The sequence below is a fragment of the Anser anser genome (assembly GCF_964211835.1).
Source record: "Anser anser genome assembly, chromosome: 2".
NCBI lineage: Eukaryota > Metazoa > Chordata > Aves > Anseriformes > Anatidae > Anser > Anser anser.
This window is the reverse complement of record NC_139721.1, coordinates 562,981-583,922: the sequence shown is the minus strand read 5'-3', so window position 1 is coordinate 583,922 and position 20,942 is coordinate 562,981. Positions and strand designations below refer to the sequence as shown.

Below are 20,942 nucleotides of genomic sequence, written 5' to 3'. Positions count from 1 at the left end.
CCGGGACCGGGGAGAGGGGGCGGGGGCGGGGCGGGGGCGGGACGGGACGGGACGGGAGGGGAGGGGACGGGACGGGCAGGACCGGGAGTACCGAGCAGGGCTGGACCGGACCAGGTAGTACCGGACAGTACCGGGCAGTACCGGACAGTACCGGGCAGTACCGGGCAGTACCGGACCGGACCGAGCCGTACCGGACCGCACCGGGCAGTACCGGGCCGTACCGGGCAGTACCGGACCGGACCGGGCCGTACCGGGCAGGACCGAGCAGTACCGGGCAGGACCGCCCCGCCATGGCGGCGCCGGTCCCCGCCGGGTTCCAGTTCGCCATCGACCGCGGCGGCACCTTCACCGACGTCTTCGCCCGCTGCCCCGGCGGCCGCGTCCGCGTCCTGAAGCTGCTCTCCGAGGACCCGAGCTACGGCGACGCCCCCACCGAGGGCATCCGCCGCGTCCTGCAGGAGGTGCGGCGCCGCGCCCGCCCCGGGACCCCCGCAGCCCCGGCACCGGGCGGGGGGGGGACCCCTCCCGGCAGCACCGGGACCCCCACAGGTCCCTCCCCGTGGGATCCCCCGGGGACCTGAGGACCCTCCCGGGGACACCCTCGGGCCAAACCCCCGGGACACCCCCCAGGACCCTCCCTGAGACCCCCCCCGGGACCCTCCCAGCTCCCTCCTCGTGGCCCCCCGGTGCTGGACCCCACTCCCTGCACTGGTCCCATGTCCCCCCCCAGTGCCAGGGTGGCTGCTGGGGGGCGGTGGGGTGGCGGGACCCCCGTTCCATGCCCGGTGGGGTGGTGCGGCGGTGGGACCCTCGCTCTGCACCCCTGGGGGAGGTGGGACCCCCACTCCATGTCCCCAGGGGCAGGGGGGCGGCGGGACCCCCAGCTCTGCAACCCCAAGAGTGGTGGGACCCCCTCTCCATGTCCCCGGGGGTGGTGGGACCCCCCCCCAGTTCTGCACCCCTGGGAGTGGTGGGACCCCCAGTCTGTGTCCCCGGGGGGGCAGTGGGGCGCTGGGACCCCCACCCCGCACCCCCACGGGGCTGAGCGGCGCCCCCGGGGCCGCGGGGCTGAGGCGGGGCCGTGGCAGGAGAGCGGGGTGCCAGTGCCACGCGAGCGCCCGCTGGACACGTCCCGCATCGAGTGGATCCGCATGGGCACCACGGTGGCCACCAACGCGCTGCTGGAGCGCCGGGGCGAGCGCGTGGCCCTGCTCGTCACCCGCGGCTTCCGCGACCTCCTGCACATCGGCACCCAGGCGCGCCCGCGCATCTTCGACCTGGTGAGAGGCGGCGCCGCACCGGGACCGGGGCGGTGTGTCCCCGTCACCTGCAGCGGGGTCAGGGTGGCACGTCCCCATCACCTGCACTGGGATCGGGTGGCGTGTCCCCATCTCCTGCACCAGGGTCCAGGTGGCACGTCCCCATCTCCTGCACTGGAATCGGGGTGCCGCGTCCCCGTCACCCACACTGGGATCGGGGTGCTGTGTCCCCACCACCTGCACCGGGATCAGGGTGGCGTGTCCTTATCACCCGTACTGGGATTGGGGTGGCGTGTCCCCATCTCCTGCACCGGGGTCAGGGTGCCGTGTCCCCGTCACCTGCACCAGGATCTGGGTGCCGTGTCCCTGTCACCCGCACTGGGATCTGGGCGCTGTGTCACCTGCACCGGGATCGGGGTGCTGTGTCCCCATAACCCACACTGGGATCGGGGTGCCGTGTCCCCATCACCGGGGTCAGGGTGGTAGGTCCCTGCCGCCCGCGCTGTCCGTGCTCCGGGCAGCGTGTCGCAGCGCCCCACGCCCTCGGGGCTCCCGGCACCGCGTCCCCGTGACCCTCAGCATCCAGGCTGGGTGGCACGGCCCCGTCACCCGCGCCGTGTCCCCGTGTCCCTCGCTGCCCGTGCTGGCGGTGCCGTGTCCCGGTCACCGTCCCGGCCGGTGCTCGTGCTGCCGCCTCCCCGCACGCCCCGCGCCCACGCGGCGCCGCGTCCTCTGCCCGGCGCAGACGTCCTTGAAGGCCCCGGCTCCGCGTGGCCGCGTCCCGCCAGCGCCGCTGGGCCCCAGCGCGGCCCCGCGCCAGCCCCGGCCCCGTGCCAGCGCCCGCCCCCCCCTCCCCACGCCGCCAGCGCTCGCGGTCACGGTCACGGCCGGCGCGGGCGCTCCCACCCCACGGCCACCGCCGGCCCCAACGCCCCGGAGCCGTGTCCGTGGCAGGGCCCCCCCCGTGCCCGCCCGGTGCCGCCCGCCCGCAGCCCGGTGTCGCGGCGCAGGAGGCGGCGATGCCCGCGGCGCTGTACGAGGAGGTGATCGAGGTGGACGAGCGGCTCATCCCGCAGCAGCCCGGCTGCCGCCTGCCCGGTTCCGAGGCGCTGCCGCGGCTGGCAGGTGGGTGCGGGGCCGGGGACACGGGGGGGGGGGGCCGTGATGCCGAGCCCCCCCCGGACGCCCGCCTGTCCCCAGGCTGCACTGGGGACACCCTGCTGCTGTGGCGGCCCCTGGACCTGACGGCGCTGCGGCGGGAGCTGGAGCGGGTGCTGGCGCGCGGCATCCGCAGCCTGGCCGTGCTGCTGCTGCACTCCTACGCGTGAGTGCCCGCGGGACGGGGGGCGCTGGGTGACACGGGGACCCCATCCCACCCCGTCCCCTCTTGCCGGCAGCTGGCCGGGCCACGAGGAGCAGGTGGGGGCCTTGGCGCGGGAGCTGGGCTTCCAGCACGTGTCCCTGTCCTCGGCGGTGACGGCGATGGCGCGGGCGGTGCCGCGGGGGCACACGGCGTGCGCCGATGCCTACCTCACGCCCTGCATCCGCCGGTACCTCGACGGCTTCTGCGCAGGCTTCGCCGAGCGGCTGCAGGTGAGTTGGGGCTGGGTGCAGGGGTAGGGGGTGCCCGGCCCCACAACTCACCCCACCGCCTGCCCGCCCCCAGGGCGTCCCGGTGCTCTTCATGCGCTCCGACGGCGGCCTGACGCCCATGCAGCACTTCAGCGGTGCCCGCGCCGTGCTGTCGGGGCCGGCGGGCGGTGTGGTGGGCTACGCCGTCACCACGTACCGGCACCAGGACGGGCAGCCCGTCATCGGCTTCGACATGGGGGGTGAGTGGGGCTGCGGGCCGGGCGCGGGGGGCACGGGGCCGGGGCTGAGCCGTGCTCCCCAGGCACCTCGACGGACGTGAGCCGCTACGCCGGGGAGTACGAGCACGTCTTCGAGGCCACCACGGCCGGCGTCAGCATCCAGGCACCGCAGCTCGACATCAACACGGTGGCGGCTGGGGGGGGCTCCATGCTGTTCTTCAGGTGGGGACGGGATGGGGTGGGGATTGGGATGGGATGGGGATGGGATGGGGGGGATGGGATGGGGATGGGGTGGGGATGGGATGGGGATGGGGATGGGATGGGGATGGGGATGGGGATGGGATGGGATGGGATGGGGATGGGATGGGGATGGGGATGGGGATGGGATGGGATGGGATGGGGATGGGATGGGGATGGGGTGGGATGGGGATGGAATGGGATGGGGATGGGGATGGGATGGGGATGGGATGGGGATGGGGATGGAATGGGATGGGGATGGGATGGGGATGGGGATGGGGATGGGATGGGGATGGGATGGGGATGGGGATGGGATGGGGATGGGGTGGGATGGGGATGGGATGGGGATGGGGATGGAATGGGATGGGGATGGGATGGGGATGGGGTGGGATGGGGATGGGATGGGATGGGGATGGGGATGGGATGGGGATGGGATGGGATGGGGATGGGATGGGGGGGATGGATGGGATGGGATGGGATGGGGATGGGGATGGGATGGGGGGGATGGGATGGGGATGGGGATGGGGATGGGGATGGGGATGGGGATGGGGATGGGATGGGGATGGGGATGGGGGGGGGATGGGATGGGGATGGGATGGGGTGGGATGGGATAGGGAGGTCCCCCTCCCCACTCCGCTGTCTCCCCCTCCAGGTCCGGGCTCTTTGTGGTCGGCCCCGAGTCAGCCGGTGCCCACCCCGGCCCTGCCTGCTACCGGAAGGGTGAGCGGGGGCCACGGGGCAGTGGGGGCCACACCGTGGGGCCGCCCTCACGGTCCCCATCCCCGTCCCATCCCCTCACACAGGGGGGCCGCCGACCGTCACCGACGCCAACCTGTGCCTGGGCCGCCTGCTGCCCGAGTTCTTCCCCCGCATCTTCGGGCCGGGCGAGGACCAGCCGCTGTGCCGCGAGGCCGCGCTGCGGGCGCTGCAGGGCCTGGCCGCCCGGGTGGGCGCCGGCGCGCCCGGCCAGCAGCCGATGTCGGTGGAGGAGGTGGCCATGGGCTTCATCCGCGTGGCCAACGAGGCCATGTGCCGGCCCATCCGCGCCCTGACGCAGGTGGGCGCCGTGCCGCGGGGGGGTTCCCTCCATCTCCATTCCTGCTGGTGCCAAATCACTGTTTTCTCCCCCAAAACAGGCGCGAGGCCATGACACCTCCCGCCATGTGCTGGCCTGCTTTGGGGGCGCGGGGGGACAGCACGCCTGCGCCATCGCCCGCGCCCTGGGCATGAAGAAGGTTTTCATCCACAAGTACGCAGGGGGCCAGGACGGGGTCCCCCAGCCCGGTCTGGGGGCGCGGGGCGGGCGCTGAGGCCAGCGCTGGGTGCCCGCAGGTACAGCGGGGTGCTGTCGGCGTACGGGATGGCGCTGGCAGACGTGGTGCACGAGGCGCAGGTGCCCTGCGCCCTCCGCTACGAGCCGGCCGCCTTCGCCCAGCTGGACGAGCGCATTGCCGCGCTGGAGCAGGAGTGCCGGCAGGCGCTGGCAGCCCAGGGCTTCTCCAGGTGAGGGGTGGTCCCCAGCGCGCCCCCACCACAGCGTGTGTCCCCCCTCCCAGCCCACTGACCCCTTCCCGGCCCCGCAGCGACCAGATCCGGACGGAGGCGTTCCTGCACCTGCGCTACGAGCGCACCGACTGCGCCCTGATGTGCTCGGCCAAGGGGCACCCCCCGACCCCCCGCTCCTGCCGTGCCGGGGACTTCGCCGCTGCCTTCGCCAGCCGGTGCGTCCCTACTGGCACCCCCAGTTCACGGGGGGCTCCCCCACCCGGCCGCGCTCACCCCCTCCCCGTGCCACAGGTACAGGACGGAGTTTGGCTTCACCATCCCCGACCGCGCCGTGGTGGTGGACGACGTGCGGGTGCGCGGCACCGGCAGCACCGGCATCAGCTGCGAGAGCCCGCTGGCACCCAGCGGGGAGCCGCCGCGCGTGGAGGCGGTGAGAGGGGGCGCGGGGTCCGGCCCCAGCCCCCACGGGGCTCTGGGTGAGGGGGGGCTCGGTGGGACTGGAGCTGCGCCGGCCCCGCAGGTGACGCGGTGCTACTTCGAGGAGGGGTACCTGGAGACGCCGGTGTTCCTGCTGGAGCAGCTCTCCTGCGACCACTCCATCCCCGGCCCCGCCATCATCATCGACAAGAACAGGCAGGAGATGGGGGCTGGGGGGATCCCGGGGGGCTGGCGGGGACCCTGGGGAGGTGGCAGGGACCCAGGGGAGCTGGGGGGGACCTGAGAGGGCTGGGGGGATCTGAGAGGGCCAGAGGGACATCAGGATGCTGGCAGGGACCTTGGAGAGCTGGTGGGGCCCCTGGAGAGCTGGTGGGGACCCCAGGGTGCTGGAGGAGGGTCCCCAGAGAGCTGGGGAGGGGGGCTGTGGAGCCGGTGGGACCCCAGGGTGCTGGTGGGACCCCAGGATGGGATTCTGCATGGACCATGGGGACCCGGATGCCAGGGTTCCCTCCCTGTGGGGCCAAGGAGTGGAAGCGAGCCAGCCCTGTCCCCATTTTGGGCACGGCTCCGTGCTGCCCCTCACTGTGGGGCCAGGGCCACCCCCCCCACGCCGCCCCCCCCCCCAGCACCATCCTGGTGGAGCCGGGCTGCACCGCCAGCCTGACGGAGCTCGGCGACGTCTGCATCGCCGTGGGCTCGGGGCGGCCGAGCGCCGTGGGCACGCAGCTCGACCCCGTGCAGCTCTCCATCTTCTCCCACCGCTTCATGAGCATCGCAGGTGGGCACAGCCACCGGGCTGGGGGGCTCGTCCGGGGGGGTAAAATCCATCTGGTGGGGACAGGGGGGCAACAGCGGGGCTCCGGGACGGCTCCGGTGCAGCTGGGGGGCTGCTGGGGGGCTGCTCGGGGCCTGCACCCCCTGCTCAGGACCCTCCCGGCCCCTCGGTGCCCCCGCAGAGCAGATGGGCCGGATCCTGCAGCGCACGGCCATCTCCACCAACATCAAGGAGCGCCTGGACTTCTCCTGCGCCCTTTTTGGGCCGGACGGGGGGCTGGTGTCCAACGCCCCCCACATCCCCGTGCACCTGGGTGCCATGCAGGAGACCGTCCAGTTCCAGGTAAGGGGGTGCCTTGCCCCCCCCCCCCCCCAGCCCCCTCCACAACCCCCGTGGGGCTGAGCCCCCCCTGCCCCGCTGCCATCGCAGATCCGCAGGCTGGGGGACGACCTGCGGGAGGGGGACGTGCTCCTGAGCAACCACCCCTGTGCCGGGGGCAGCCACCTGCCCGACCTGACCGTCATCACCCCCGTGAGTGCGGCACCCGGGGACATGCGGGGTGGGGGCACTGGGGGCCTCCCCAGGGGCACCCCACAGGCACCCTGGAGGTGGCCCCATGGGCACCCCATGGACAGACCCAGAACATCACGGAGATGGTGATGGGCACCATGGACACCCCAGGGACACCCTCAGGACACCCCAGGGACACCCTCAGGACACCCCGGGGACACCCCAGGGATGCACTGGGGACACCCTGGGGACACCCTGGGCGCCAGGCTCAGTGCCAGCCCCTCCGCAGGTCTTCTGGCCCGGCGTCCCCAAGCCCGTCTTCTTCGTGGCCAGCCGCGGGCACCACGCAGACATCGGGGGCATCACGCCCGGCTCCATGCCCCCCCACTCCAAGGCGCTGCACGAGGAGGGGGCCGTCTTCGTCTCCTTCAAGCTGGTGAAGGACGGCGTCTTCCAGGAGGAGGGTGGGTGTCCGGCGGGGCGCGGGGACGGGGACGGGCGCCACCGCCACCGCCCCACCGCCGCTCACCCGTCCCCGCAGCGGTGACCGAGGCCCTGATGGCGCCGGGCCGCGTGGCGGGCTGCAGCGGGACCCGCAACCTGCAGGACAACCTCTCGGACCTGCGGGCGCAGGTGGCCGCCAACCAGAAGGGCATCCAGCTGGTGGCCGAGCTCATCGGCCTCTACGGCCTCGGCGTGGTGCAGGCGTACATGGGACACATCCAGGTAGGGCCCGCGCCCCCTCCCCGCGCCGCCGCTGCCACCCCGTTGCTGACGTTGTCCCCGTCCCCAGGCCAACGCGGAGCTGGCCGTGCGCGAGATGCTGAGGGGCTTCGCCGCCCGCTGGGGCGCAGCCGTGGAGGCTGAGGACCGCATGGACGACGGCTCCCCCATCCGGCTGCGGGTGCAGGTGGACCCCCAGGAGGTGCGCACAGGGTGGCGGGGCCGGGAGGCAGCGTCCCCCCGCGTCCCACTGTGTCCTGCCACGTCCCACCCCGTGTCCCCCACCCCGTGTCCCCCACGCTGTCCGTGCAGGGCAGCGCCGTGTTCGATTTCTCGGGCTCCGGGCACGAGGTGTACGGGAACTGCAACGCGCCCCGCGCCATCACGCTCTCGGCCCTCATCTACTGCCTGCGCTGCATGGTGGGGCAGGACATCCCGCTCAACCAGGTGGGCACCGCAGCCAGCACCGGGACCCCCGGCGTGGGGACACCCGGTCACATAGGGACCCCTGAGCACCGGAACCCCTGGCCACATAGGGACCCCTGAGCGCCAGGACCCCCAGCCTGGGGACACCTGGTCACATAGGGACCCCCTAGCACCGGGACCCCCAGCATGGGGACACCCAGTCACACATGGACCCCCTAGCACCCGGACCCCCAGCATGGGGACACCCGGTCACATAGGGACCCCCGAGCACCGGGACCCCCGTCTTGGGGATACCTGGTCACATTGAGACCCCTGAGCACATAGGGACCCCTGGGCACCGGGACCACTGGGCTGCCCACAGGAGCAGGGCAGAGCCCTGGGGGATGAGGGACATTTGGGTAGGGGGTCCTGGGACCTTGTTTCTTGGGGCAGGGGCTTTTGGGGGCCCCACTCTGCAGGCAGGTGGAGCCATGGGTCTGGGTGTTCACCCCCAGCTGTGTCTCTCCCCCCCCCCCAGGGCTGCCTGGCCCCCGTGCGCGTCGTCATCCCCAAGGGCTCCATCCTGGACCCCTCGCCCGATGCCGCCGTGGTGGGGGGCAACGTGCTGACCTCGCAGCGGGTGGTGGACGTCATCTTCAAGGCTTTCGGGGTCTGCGCAGCCTCCCAGGTAGGGCGGGGGCCGGGGGGGTGGGGGGGCGCGGGGCCGGACCCGGCGGCTGGGAGGGGGGGGGCCGTGCCCCTTCCCGTGGCACCTCTCCCCAGGGCTGCATGAACAACGTCACCTTCGGGAACGAGCGCGTGGGCTACTACGAGACGGTGGCGGGGGGCGCGGGGGCCGGTCCCCGCTGGCACGGCCGCAGCGGGGTGCACACGCACATGACCAACACGCGCATCACTGACCCCGAGGTCCTGGAGCAGCGGTGGGTGCAGGGCCGGGGGGGGCCGCGCTCGGTCCCGCGCCGCCTGACCGTGTGCCCCCCAGGTACCCCGTGGTCCTGCAGCGCTTCGAGCTGCGCCGCGGCTCGGGGGGCGCCGGGCGCTTCCGGGGGGGCGACGGCGTGTGCCGGGAGCTGCTCTTCCGCCAGGACATGGTGCTGTCGGTGCTGAGCGAGCGCCGCGCCATCCAGCCCTACGGCCTGCAAGGTGAGCCCTGTGCCCCACGGTGTGCCCCACGGCGTGCCCCATGGTGCGCCCGACGGCATGCCCCAGGGCGCGCCCCACGGCACCCCGCTCGCCCCCTTGTCCCCGGCAGGCGGCAGCCCCGGCGCCCTGGGGCTCAACCTGCTGCTGCGCCGCGACGGGCGAGCCATCAACCTGGGCGCCAAGACATCGGTGCCGGCGCAGGCGGGGGTGAGATGCGTGTGTCCCCCCCACCCCCGGCCCTGTGCCCTTTGTCCCCCCCCCCCCCCCCCCATGACCGCCTGCCTCCTCTCCCCTCCGCAGGACGTCTTCTGCCTGCAGACCCCCGGTGGGGGCGGCTTCGGGCCCCCTGGGGATGCCGGGGACGCCGAGGATGGTGCGGAGCCGCCGGCGCCCCGGAGCTTTGCGGAGCGCGGGAGCCTCTTCGAGTACCGGCGGGCGCAGGAGGCCGTGTGAGGGCCCTGGGCCCCGAGCCGGGGGCCGTGGGGCAGCCCCGGCCCCAGCTACGCGTGCCCGGTGGGGCAGCCCCCACCCTAGGTAGGCAGACCCCGTGGGGCAGCCCCAAGGCCCGGTACGCTCACCCCGTGGGGCAGCCCCAGCCCCTGGTACACCCCCGCCGAGGAGCAGCCCCAGCCCCACACACGCACACCCCGGGGGGCAGCCCCCCGGGACCAGGTACGCACAGCCCAAGGGCAGCCCCCCGTCCCCACGTACGCACACCCCGGGGGGCAGCCCCCCCGTCCCCATACGCACACTCCCTGGGGCAGCCCCCCCGGCCCCAGCTCTGCACACTCCCAGGGGCGTCCCCTGGCCTCTGCCCCCACTCCAAGGCAGAGGGGACCGGAGGGTCCCCCCGCTGTGGGGCAGGGCTCAGGATCCCGCCGTGGGGCAGCCTCTCCCCCCGTGTCCCTCCACACCGCCTCCGTGCCCCCACGCTTGTGCCTCACCGCCCCCCGGCCCCCACGCAGCCCCAGGACCCCTGCCCGTGCCCCCCGGGGCTCAGCCCCACAGCACCAGCTCCCCCCTGCTCCCCACCAGCTCAGTGCCTTCGAATAAAGGAGCCTTTGGGCCACCCCGGCGTGGCAGCGTGTGGCGGGGGTCCCCGCGGAGCCGTCCCCGTGGCGCAGACCCCGAGGACCGAGTGTCCCCCCACCTGGCGAGCCCCAAGGGCTCTTTGTGGCCCTTGGGGCTGGGGACAATGCAGTGGGGTGGCACAATGGGGGCGATGGTACAATGGCGGGGGGCACAACCTGCACATGTCCCCAGGGGGGCCCTGCCTGGCCCCATGCCCCCCAGGCTGGCCCCGCGGCCCCTCTGCGCCCCCTCCCCAACCGTCCGCATCCCCTCCGCGCACGGCCCCGCTGCCCACATCGCTTTTATTTCTCTCCAGTTGATAAAAAAAAAACATGGGGTGAGGGGGGGCGGGGTGGCTCCCCACCCCCCACCCCCCCCAGGCTCACACACATGGGGCTGTGCTGCCCCACAGCAGCCCCCAGCCCCACGGATGTGGCCCAGGAGCCCTGTGGGTGCCGGCACCCCCTTGTGCATGGCGAGGCCCCTGGCCGCACTTGAGCTGCAGGGAGGGGGGCACGGCTCTGGCTGCCCCCCCAGGCTGCGTGCCCCCCCCGGTGCTCAGGGGGCTCTGGGGCCCACGGCGAGGCGCAGCGCCACGGGCAGGTGGTCGGAGCGCGAGGCCAGCTGGGTGATGAAGGAGATGCGCTCCACCTCCTGCAGGGAGAGCAGTGGACATTGGGGGGGGTGCCCGCGGGACCCCCCCCACCCCCGCCCCCCTGGCACTCACCTCACGCAGCGGCTGGTTGTCGCGGTGCGGCCGGTACAGAACATAGTCCACGCGCCGCCCCTGCCAGGCGTCACCGGCCTCGGGGTCGAGCTGCCCGCTGGACAGGATGGGGCCCGCCAGGAACTGCTGCCGGCCCCCGGGCTGCGAGAGCGTCCTGGGGGGCACGGAGGTGAGGGGAGCCCCCAGGGTCCCGCACCGGGGGGGTTGGGTGGGACAGGGTCCTGCACAGGGGGCCGTGGGGGGCCTGGGGTCCTGCACTGGGGTGGGGGGCACCGTCCCACACAGGAGGGGACGGGCACCACAGCACCACCCGAGCCTGCATCCTGTCCAGCAAGACACGGGGACACGGTGGCACTGGGACGTGGTGGCACTGGGACGTGGTGGCACGGGGATGTGGTTGCACGGGGACGTGGTGGCACTGGGACGTGGTGGCACCGGGACGTGGTGGCACCGGGACGCATTCACACATGGATATGGTGGCACTGGGATGTGGTGGCACCAGGATGCGGTGGCACCGGGACGTGGTGGCACATGGACGTGGTGGCACCGGGACGCATTCACACATGGATGTGGTGGCGCAGGGACGCGGTGGCACGGGGACGCAGCAGCGGGGGGGGCTGTGGTCAAACAGGCGCACGTGGCACAGACACGGTGATGCAGGGACGCGTTCACACAAGGATGTGGCGGCGCAGGGACGCGGTCACACGAGGATGTGGCGGCGCAGGGACTCAGTGACAGGGACACAGCGGCATGGGGATGTGGTGATGGATGTGCAGTGGCGGGGGCCATGCAGGTGCCGGGGTACAGTGACACGGGGTGTAGTGACACAGGGGGGAGCCCTGTGGCTGGGATCGAGCCCCCTCCCCTGGCCAGGGCAGTTTGGGCAGGGGCGTCCCTCTTCCCTCTTCCTCCACCCCACCGCCCACCTAGGGACGCCGGTGGCCTTCTGGGGACCCGCAGTGCCCGGGACCATTCCCCCTCCCCCTGGCCATGCCCCCCGGCTGTCACCTCTTCATGTTCTCGGGGGTGGACACGGGCTCCTCGTAGATCTTCAGGTAGTCGAGCAGGGTGCCTGCGGGACGGGGACGGGCAGGGCTGTCAGCGGGGGCTGCGCTGCCCTGCGCCACGTCCCCGGCCAGCCTGGGGCACAGCAGAGCAGCAGGACGGGGAGCGGGGACGCGTCCCCATGGCCATGCCCGAGGGACCAGCGCTGGCACATGGGGACAAAGCCAGCGGCTGGGTCGCAGTCAGGTCCTACCCATGGCCCACGGTTCGTCCTGCTTGGGCCCCACGCGGCAGGGGTCCCGGTACAGCTTGAAGATCTCGTGGCTCTGGTTGGGCTCGTCACCTGCCGGGAGCAGGGGACACGTCACTGCCACCCCACCGGCCCCGACAGCCCCCGGCCCAGCACGCGTCACCCGCAGGTGGCGTCCCGCGGCCCCCCCCACCCCGTGCCCCCGTCCCCACCTCGGGAGCAGTTGTCGAAGTTGAGGTCCCCACAGAAGACGTCGAAGGCCACGATGTCCCCGGGCTCCTCGTGGGCATCCTGGAAGAGCTGCACCCAGTGCAGCCCCAGCCTCAGCTGCTCGCTGCGGATGGCGGCGTCGGCTGCGCGAGGACACAGCGTCACCGGGCGGCCCGGCCCCCCGCACCCCCCCGGTCCCCCCCGGTCACCCCACTCACGTGCGGGTGCCTGCAGGTGGGTGCAGCTGAGGTACCCCACGACGCGCTGCCCCTGCGCGCAGGCCAGCAGCACCTGGGGGGATGCGGAGCCGTCAGCGCACGGCCGGGCAGGGGACGCGGCGCCGATCCCTGGTCCCCGCCTGGCAGGGTGGGAGGTGGCGGGGGGGGCCGGGGCCGTGGGCTGCGGTCACCTGGACGGAGAGCAGCCCCTTGGCGGACAGGGCGTCCTCGCGGGCGCCGTTGGGGTAGCAGTGGTACTGCACGGCCAGCAGCGGGTAGCGGCTGGCCAGGAAGAGCCCGCTGCCGAACAGCTTCAGCCCGCAGCCCTGCAGCCCGCGGGCCCCGACGTCGTAGACGATGTGCGGGAAGGATTTGGCCAGCTGCTGGCGCAGGCGGGCGGCGGCGCCCGCGTCGAACACCTCCTGCAGGCAGAGGAAGTCCGCGTCCGCTGGGAAGCGCTCGGAGAGGTCCGCCGGGAAGCGCTGGGACGCGTCCGCCGGGAGGAGCTTGGCCGTGCCTGCCGGGGTGTGCTCGGCCGCGTCCCCCTCCACCTCCACCGCCACGCTGCCGTAGTGCCGGGGGCCACCCTCGCCGTGGGGCCGCGGTGGGCCGCAGAGGGTCCCCCCGTAGCCGCCGGCCTCGCCGTGCCCCGGCGGGATGAGGCTGGCGTGGGCGCTGGGGGGCTCGGGGGCGAGCTGCCGGGCGGCGTAGGCGGCGCGCTGCAGCGTCTGGCCCAGGTTGCTGAACTTGGCCAGCCCGCTGGGCAGCAGGCACAGGTTGGCGGTGACAAAGGTGAAGCTGCGGCGCTGCTGCAGGTCCCAGGGCGGCAGGGCCGCGGCCGTCACGGCCTGATGGCAGGCAAAGGGCCGCCGCGCCGCCTGCGCGGGCAGCCACAGCAGCAGCCCCAGCGCGGTCAGGGGCAGCGAGAGCAGCAGCAGCGCCGCGCACGCCAGCCCCGCCAGCGCCCGCCCGGTGCAGCCGCAGCAGCGGCGGCCCCGTGCCCGCTCCGCCGTCGTCGGCTGCAGGTCCAGGAGCCGGTTGAGGGCCCAGAAGCCGGGGCAGAGCAGCCCCTGCGCCAGCCCGTCGAGGGCCGCCAGCGCCCGGCTGGGGAAGGGGGACTCCCGCAGCACCATGGCGGGGGGCACCAGGGGGGTCCCGGGGCAGGCGTCCCGCTGCTCCAGCGGGGGGGGGCCGGGTCCGGCGTCGCCAGCGGGGTCTGGGGGGGGAGAGAGCGGGGTCAGGGCTGCCTGGGGCAGCGGGGAAATGGCGGCACCGGGCACAGCCAGGACCGCGACCCCCCCACCCCCCCCACCCCCCCGATGAGCTGGGCACAGACCGGGACCCCCCACGACGCACCGGTATGGAACAGGACCCCCCCCCCCCCCGGGGCACCGGGCACGGGACCAGGACCCGCCCCCCCCCCAGTGCACGAGGCACGTACCAGGACCCCCCCCCCCCCCCCCGCCACACCGGGTACGGACCAGGACCCCTCTCCGGCTGCACCGGGCACGGCCGGGCCCGGGACCCCCCCGCACCGACCCGGCCCCGGCCCCGGCCACGCCGCCACCGTGGGAACTTCCCGGGGACGGCCCCGTCCCGCCCCGCCCCGCCCCCCCCGCCCCGCCCCGCCCCGCCGCGGGAGCCCCCCCGCGTCCCCGCGTGTCCCCGGCCCCACGCGGGACGCGGAGCCCGGCCCAGTGCAGCACCCCCAGTGCAGCACCCCCAGGGCAGCACCCCCGGTGCAGGACCCCCACTGCAGCACCCCCAGGGCAGGACCTGTCCCAGTGCCGCCACATCCACGAGGGCGCGGGGGGGGCCGGGGGGGCCATGGCCGGGGGCACCCGCAGCGGTACAGGGGGATGGGGGCGCACGGGACGGCACACGGGGACGGTGGCACCGGGGGTGGCACCGGGGGTGACACGGGGACGGTGACACGGGGGGGGTGGCACGGGGAGGTAGCACGCAGGGTGGCACCGGGGGTGGCACAGCACACAGGGCGGCACAGGGGACAACGGCTCACAGGGTGGCACGGGGGCTGGTGGCACACGGGACGGCACGCAGGGCAGCACGCACAACACGGCACGCGTGGCCCCGCCGCCCCCGGCTCATGGCCAGGGAACCCCAGCCCCAAGCCCCCCGCCCTCACAGCACCCGCTGGGCTGCCCCCAGCCACCGCGCGGTGTCCCCTGCCCGAGTGCCGGCAGCTCTGTGCCCGCCGTGGCACAGCGCAGCTCCTGGCACCATTCTGCCCGGCTGCGGTGTCCCCGGAGCCCTGGGCAGAGGGAGCCTGGGGTCAGCGCATCCCCGCCGGGCATCGCCCCTGCCTGCACCCCTCGAGGCTGCTCCATGCCCGCGCCACCCCTCACCTGCCCGCCAGGCCCTCGCTGACCCCCCGCCGCCAACCCCGGGCACACGGCTGCTGCCGGGCTCACAGTGGTGAGCCGGGGCCGGGGGAGCCGTGCGCGACCAGGACCAGGACCAGGACCAGGACCAGGACCGGCCGGCCTGGCCCGACCAGTTCCCCGGCACCGCCGTGCCCCGCGGCCGCGTTCCCAGACGGGAAACGGCCCCAGTCCCGTGCCCGCATCCTCCTGCCTGTCTCGCCCGGGGCCGGTGACTCCTGCCTGACTCCGCAGCCCCACGCTGTGAGACAGCCCCTCCATCCGTCCATCCATCCGTCTGTCCGTCCGTCTGTCCTGCCCTCTACCCTGGGAGTGCACGGGGCGCTCGGGGACGCTGCTGTGGTGGGGCTGGTCCTGCGCTCCCCCACCGGACCAGGGAGGCTCAGCCGCAGCTGCTCCATCCCCGTCCCATCCCACAGCCAGGGCACATGGAGCCACCGGGACCGCACCGGGCAGCAGCGTCCCCAGCCCGGGGACACCTCGGTGCCTCAGACCTGCTCCTCGCCAAAACCCCCGCGAGGCACGCGGCCACCCTGCGTCCCCTCACCCTGCCCTGCCGCATGGGGCTGGAGCGGCCCCGTCCCGTGCTCTGCGGCGCAGTGGGTGTTGTGGTGTGACCCCTGCCCCACCAGCTCTGCCGGGTGCCGTGGGTGTGAGGACAGGCAGAGGCACGGGCAGGGGGTGACTCAGCCCAGGTCCTGCCTGTCCTGGCGCTTCCCGGACACGGAGCTCGCTCGGGGCAGCCCTGACTCCCACAGGGAAGTTAATTTGCGGTCACGAGCGTGTGAGTGCGAGCAGGACACGGCCCCTGCCCTGCTGTGCAGGAGGCCGTGTTGCCCCCCTACTGGGCACCGGGACCATGACGGGGTCCCCAGGCTGCGCTCGCTGCGGGACACGGCCGGGCCACCCAGGCCCCACTGTCCCCATGAGCAGTGACCCCTGAGCCACCTCCGTCACCAGCCACGGGTCACATCCCACGGGGACACCGTGGCTCAGCCACGCTTGGCTGACGGTGGCCTGGGCCTGCCCAGTGCTCCCTGCCCAGGCTGCCCGCGGCGGGCTCGGGGCCAGCAGCGCTGCAGGCGTGGACCTGTGGTGCTGGCAGCTCTGCGCCCGTCCGTCCCCCATTTGCCCCCAGGCCCCCCTCGCGGTGCTGTTCTGCCCCTGCAGTCGGGTCACTCCAGGCCATGCAGGTGGCGGCGGCGCCGTGCCCTGGTGCCTGCGGCACGGCTCCGTCCCTGAGCTGCCTCCCTGGCTCCCTGCCCGCGCTCCCCCGGGGCCACGCCGCCGCCCGCGTCCCCGCGCTCACCTCCGCGCCCTGCGGAGCCGGGGGCCATCGCCATCGCCGCCGCCACCTGCCCGCGCGTGCCGCGGCGCGCTCGGAGCTCAACAGCTCGCAAACATCCGCTCGGCGCCGGCCGCCCCACCGACTAATGACCCGCGGCCTTGGCCGTGACCCGCTGCCGCCCGCCCCGGCCGGATGGGCGCATTCCTGCCGGGATGCGTGGCCCAGGCCGCCCGGCACCGCAGCCCCTGCCCGGCTCCACGGCTCCCGCCTCTGTGCGCCGGGGCTGGCGAGGCCGAGGTGGCGGCGGCCCGTCCCCTGCTCTGCACCTTGCCCAGCGCCAACGCCCGCAGCGGTAACCCCTTGCGTCCTGGGCCGGCGGCACCGCCGGGAGCGATGGCGCCCGGTGCTGATAAGAAGGAGAGATAAGGCTCGGGGCGGGGCGGGGGGGCCGCAGGAGGCCGTTTCCACCTCAGGGACCGTGAGCAGTCCTGTCCCCAAGGGCAGGGGCAGCCCCCCCCAGTTTGTCCCCTGGGGGCAGACACGGGGTGCAGAGCAGGGCCCTGCAGACCCCCCCCAAGTCCCTCCCCCCAGCAGGCAGCAGTGCCTGCCCCTCTGCATGGGGAGGGGGCGGCCCCCACCCATCTGTGCCCCCCTCCCCATCCTGGCTGCCCATCGCCCTCCTGCTGCCCTCAGGACTGGGGGGGCCACGGGTGTCCCCCCACCCCCCAGCAGCCTCGGAGCCGTTGCACAAGGGGGGGGGGGGGAGGGCGGAGGGACATGGGGCCAGGTCCCACCAACGTGGGGGAACGACTGATTGCCGGGGGCCAGTGCTGCCCCCAGGGTGGGAAATCCCCCCACCCTGCCCCCCCACCCCCAGCTTTCTGCCCCTGTCCCTGTCCTGGGCCCCCCATCATGGCCGACGGGGTGGGCACCGGCGTCACGGTGAGCGCCCACTGGGGCAGCGGCGGCTGCGGTGCCTTTTGGCTCGGTGCCGGGGCTCCAGCCTGCACTTGTGGGAGGGGGTCCCACGGCCTCACCCTGCGTCCCATCCCCGCTCCCTGTCCCCATCCCCATCCCGCTCCCTGTCCCCATCCCCGTCCCCATCCTGCTCCCTGTCCCGTCCTCATCCCCGTCCCTGTCCCCGTCCCAATTCCCGTCCCCCTCCCCGTCCCCTCCCCGTCCCCTCGCCGCGCTCCCCACCTCTCCCCAGGCCGTTCAGCCGTCAGCCCCACTTCAGGTACTGCATTTCGGGCGCTTTGGCTCGAGCAGCGCCGCTTCCTGTGCTGCTTCCCCTTCCCGCTGCGGTCAGCGGCTCCCACGGCGGCAGCAGGGCCCCCGGCCGGGCGGGGGGCACGGCGAGGGCTGGGGTCGTGGGGAGGGCGGGGGGGCACAGCGAGGGCGGGGGGCACGGCACGTGCTGCCCCCAGCCCCCAGGTCACCGCCACCCGCGGCTCCGTGTGCAGCCCTTGTCCCCTGGCACAGCTGGGGGGTGCTGGGGGGTGCTGGGGGACTCAGGGGGGGGACTGGGGAGCCGTGGGGCCTGTGCACTGCTGTGCACCCCCACTGTGCATAGGGCCCCTGGCACCCCGGCACTGCCCTGCACGCCCAACGTCAACATCACCGCGGTCCCGGCCAAGCCCTGCGTGCCCCAGGGGAGCCGCGGGGCTGGGGCGAGGCCCCAGGCAAGGCCGGGGCAGTGGGGACAGGGAACGCTGGGGGGGCGGGGGGCGGGCACCTTGTCCCCTCTTCCCCCCCGTGCCATCGTGCCACAGGTGTCCCAGGCGCCGTTTCCCACCGGTGGCGGCTGCCCCGGCTCTCACATCCGTGTCAGAGCCGCCGCCGCCGTGCAGAAGTGAAAGTGAAAGGACAGCAGCCCCCAGGCACGAGCTGCTCCCCCCGGCATGGCCGCAGCCCCACTGCCGGCACCCTGCCTGCCGGCACCCTGCCTGCACCGCTGCCCCCGGCACTGCTGCTGCCCCCGGCACCTCTGCCTGCACCCTGCCTGCACCCCACACTGCACCCCCAGCCCCCCAGCCGGCTGCCTGGGCCACGGCGCCGCTGCAGGAGCCAGCCGGGGGCGCCCTCCGGGTCATGCACATCACGGGGGGGCATTCACGACCCCAGAGCCGGCTGCTCCGTGGGCCAGCAGTGCCCGGACACGCGTGTGCCCACGGCCATGGACGTCGCTTCACGCCTCGCACGCCCCCTGCTGCACGTGCTGACACAAAGGTGTGTGTGTGAGGGGGGCATTGCACGGCTGTGCCCCCCCACAGGTATCTGGGGTCCGTGTGCCCCCAGGCTGAGGGGTTGTGAGGGTGCCACCAGTGGGGTCAGCGGAGCATGAGCGCACCGGCACCGCGTTATCGTTATATCGCTGCCACACCGGTGCCCAGCGAGTTGGGGGGAGCTTTAATGGCTGCGGGGGGCTCAGCTGAGGAAGAGCGGCTTCCCGTCCTCGCGCGCCAGCTCCTGCAGGCACTCCAGCAGCACCAGCGCGTCCGCCCGCACCACCGGCGGCACCGTCTCGGCCACCACCCGGCGCAGGTGGCTGGGGCTGGGGGTGGCGCGGGCGTCGGAGCCGGCCGCCTCGGGCAGTTCCCGCAGGATGCCGAAGGTGTTGACCAGGGACTCGGCCAGCGCCGGGTGCACCTCGGGCTTGTAGCCCAGCGCCGTCAGGCGTGTCATGAGGGTGACGTAGCGCCGCGCCATGGCGGCACAGTACTGCTCGTCAAAGGCACCCAGCGAGCCGCTGAAGATGGACTGTGGGGGGAGAGGTGGGGAGGGTCAGCACGTGTGGGGCTGGGACACTGAGTGCCCAGGGGCTGCATGGAGACCATCCCATCCCACCCCATCCTACCCCATCCCATCCCCAACCCATCCCCATCCCCATCCCATCCCCATCCCATCCCATCCCCATCCCATCCCCATCCCCATCCCATCCCCATCCCATCCCCATCCCATCCCATCCCATCCCATCCCCATCCCCATCCCATCCCCATCCCATCCCATCCCCATCCCATCCCCATCCCATCCCCATCCCATCCCCATCCCATCCCATCCCATCCCATCCCCATCCCCATCCCACCCCATCCCACCCCATCCCATCCCCATCCCCATCCCCATCCCCATCCCATCCCACCCCATCCCACCCCATCCCATCCCCATCCCCATCCCATCCCCATCCCCATCCCACCCCATCCCATCCCATCCCCATCCCCAACCCATCCCCATCCCCATCCCATCCCCATCCCATCCCCATCCCCATCCCATCCCATCCCATCCCATCCCATCCCCATCCCCATCCCACCCCATCCCACCCCATCCCATCCCCATCCCCATCCCCATCCCATCCCACCCCATCCCACCCCATCCCATCCCCATCCCCATCCCATCCCATCCCCATCCCCATCCCCATCCCCATCCCATCCCATCCCATCCCCCTCCCCATCCCATCCCCATCCCCATCCCCATCCCCATCCCCATCCCATCCCATCCCCATCCCCATCCCCATCCCATCCCATCCCCCTCCCCATCCCATCCCCATCCCCATCCCATCCCCATCCCATCCCATCCCCATCCCATCCCCATCCCCATCCCATCCCATCCCCATCCCCATCCCCATCCCATCCCATCCCCCTCCCCATCCCATCCCCATCCCCATCCCATCCCCATCCCATCCCATCCCATCCCATCCCATCCCCATCCCCATCCCCATCCCATCCCATCCCATCCCCCTCCCCATCCCATCCCCATCCCCATCCCCATCCCCATCCCCATCCCATCCCATCCCCATCCCCATCCCCATCCCATCCCATCCCCCTCCCCATCCCATCCCCATCCCCATCCCCATCCCATCCCCATCCCATCCCCATCCCCCTCCCCATCCCATCCCCATCCCCATCCCCATCCCATCCCCATCCCCATCCCATCCCCATCCCCATCCCCATCCCCATCCCCATCCCCATCCCACCCCATCCCACCCCATCCCATCCCCTCCATCCCGCACACCCCGTCCCTCCCCCACCGCCATGATCTTCTCAGGGATGTTGCTGACGGTGAAGCCGTAGAGCCGGGGCCGGTCGGGGAAGATGTTGGTGAGGATGCGGCGGTCCAGCTGGAAGGCGATCTCCCCCACCAGGCGCTCCCAGTGCCGGGCATCTGCGGGGGCGGGGGGCAGGTGCTGCCCTCACAGCCCCTCACCCCAGGACCCCCTTCCCAGCCGTGGGGCTGCTTCTGGGGTCGCGGGGGCTTGGGGCTGCTCACAGGCGGGATTTCCCCATGGAGAGGGGATTTGAGGGGACTTGCAGGGGTCTGATAGGTTGGGTACGGGGGGGAGCCCCCACCCACTGATCCCACCCAAAGGTGATCCCACCCGCACAGCTGGGCCAGCTCCGTACTGGGAGCACTGGGGCTGGCGGGAGCCAGGGGTGGTGGGAGCAGCTCTGTCTGGGGGGCAGCAGGGACCCTGGGGAGTGACACAGCGCGCTCCGGCCCCCGGCCCCCGGCCGTACCTCGCAGGCCGGCGCCATGCGGTGTCTGCGGGGTGGCGGGCGGGCGCTCGGCGGCTCTGGGCGACTTCCGCGAGGGCTCCTTGCGCCGGACGTCGGGGAGCCGCAGGTCCAGCGGCTTCTGCTGCTGCTCCGGGGACAGCGGCTCCGGCGGCACCGGGGCGGGGGTCACCGGGATCGGGGTCACCAGGATCGGGGTCACGGGGGGGCCGGGGCTCTGCAGGTCCGGCTGCTGCACGCTGGGGCTCCTCTGCTCTGGCTTCCCTGGGTCTGGGGGCTGCTCAGGGGGCGGCTGGCGCTCCGGGGGCAGGCTGAAGTTGCCGTGCAATTCGGGGGGGCAGGAGAGCCGCAGGTAGTTGCCCCCCACGGAAGGGTTGCCGTACATATTCACTGGCATGGCTGCAGAGACAGGCACGGTGGTCTCGGTCCCTGCAG

The 20,942-nt window shown here is 73.5% G+C and overlaps 3 protein-coding genes across 12 annotated transcripts; 1 reads left to right on the top strand and 2 right to left on the bottom strand.

Annotated features, from left to right (window-relative positions):
- Positions 1-29: 29 nt before the first annotated feature.
- Positions 30-10,219, top strand: OPLAH (5-oxoprolinase, ATP-hydrolysing; the record flags this gene model as incomplete). 6 transcript variants are annotated; one of them, XM_083826341.1, is made up of 26 exons in its annotated part: positions 30-461; positions 1,089-1,280; positions 2,270-2,384; positions 2,460-2,583; positions 2,657-2,852; positions 2,926-3,091; positions 3,154-3,292; positions 3,960-4,027; positions 4,111-4,364; positions 4,444-4,556; positions 4,640-4,810; positions 4,891-5,028; positions 5,105-5,243; positions 5,334-5,446; positions 5,878-6,029; positions 6,208-6,368; positions 6,456-6,557; positions 6,826-7,000; positions 7,078-7,262; positions 7,330-7,461; positions 7,572-7,706; positions 8,203-8,352; positions 8,448-8,605; positions 8,668-8,828; positions 8,938-9,035; positions 9,129-9,897. In XM_083826341.1, exons 1-26 carry the CDS (start codon positions 291-293, stop codon positions 9,279-9,281), a joined length of 3,861 nt encoding a protein of 1,286 aa, XP_083682467.1. In that variant the 5' UTR covers positions 30-290. The 6 variants fall into 6 exon arrangements, with proteins under 6 accessions (XP_083682467.1, XP_083682465.1, XP_083682464.1 ...); XM_083826339.1 differs by lacking the exon at positions 8,448-8,605 and having other exon boundaries at positions 39-461; positions 9,129-10,219; XM_083826338.1 differs by lacking the exon at positions 8,448-8,605 and having other exon boundaries at positions 55-461; positions 2,252-2,384; positions 9,129-10,219.
- On the bottom strand, positions 10,191-17,454 carry LOC310895269 (sphingomyelin phosphodiesterase 5-like). Of its 5 annotated transcripts, none has more exons than XM_083826346.1 (8): positions 17,200-17,454; positions 12,501-13,525; positions 12,310-12,382; positions 12,094-12,234; positions 11,885-11,974; positions 11,635-11,698; positions 10,627-10,780; positions 10,191-10,553 (listed from the first exon to the last, which is right to left on the bottom strand). In XM_083826346.1, exons 2-8 carry the CDS (start codon positions 13,440-13,442, stop codon positions 10,458-10,460), a joined length of 1,560 nt encoding a protein of 519 aa, XP_083682472.1. In that variant the 5' UTR covers positions 13,443-13,525; positions 17,200-17,454; the 3' UTR covers positions 10,191-10,457. The 5 variants fall into 5 exon arrangements, with proteins under 5 accessions (XP_083682472.1, XP_083682468.1, XP_083682470.1 ...); XM_083826342.1 differs by lacking the exon at positions 17,200-17,454 and adding an exon at positions 16,021-16,750 and having other exon boundaries at positions 12,501-12,731; XM_083826344.1 differs by lacking the exon at positions 17,200-17,454 and adding an exon at positions 16,021-16,298.
- Positions 17,455-18,297: 843 nt separating this feature from the next.
- Positions 18,298-20,904, bottom strand: SPATC1 (spermatogenesis and centriole associated 1; the record flags this gene model as incomplete). The annotated part of the gene is made up of 4 exons (XM_083823770.1): positions 18,298-18,759; positions 20,024-20,179; positions 20,372-20,445; positions 20,511-20,904. The coding sequence occupies 4 exons, from the start codon at positions 20,902-20,904 to the stop codon at positions 18,427-18,429; spliced, it is 957 nt and encodes a 318-aa protein (XP_083679896.1). The 3' UTR covers positions 18,298-18,426.
- Positions 20,905-20,942: the final 38 nt, after the last annotated feature.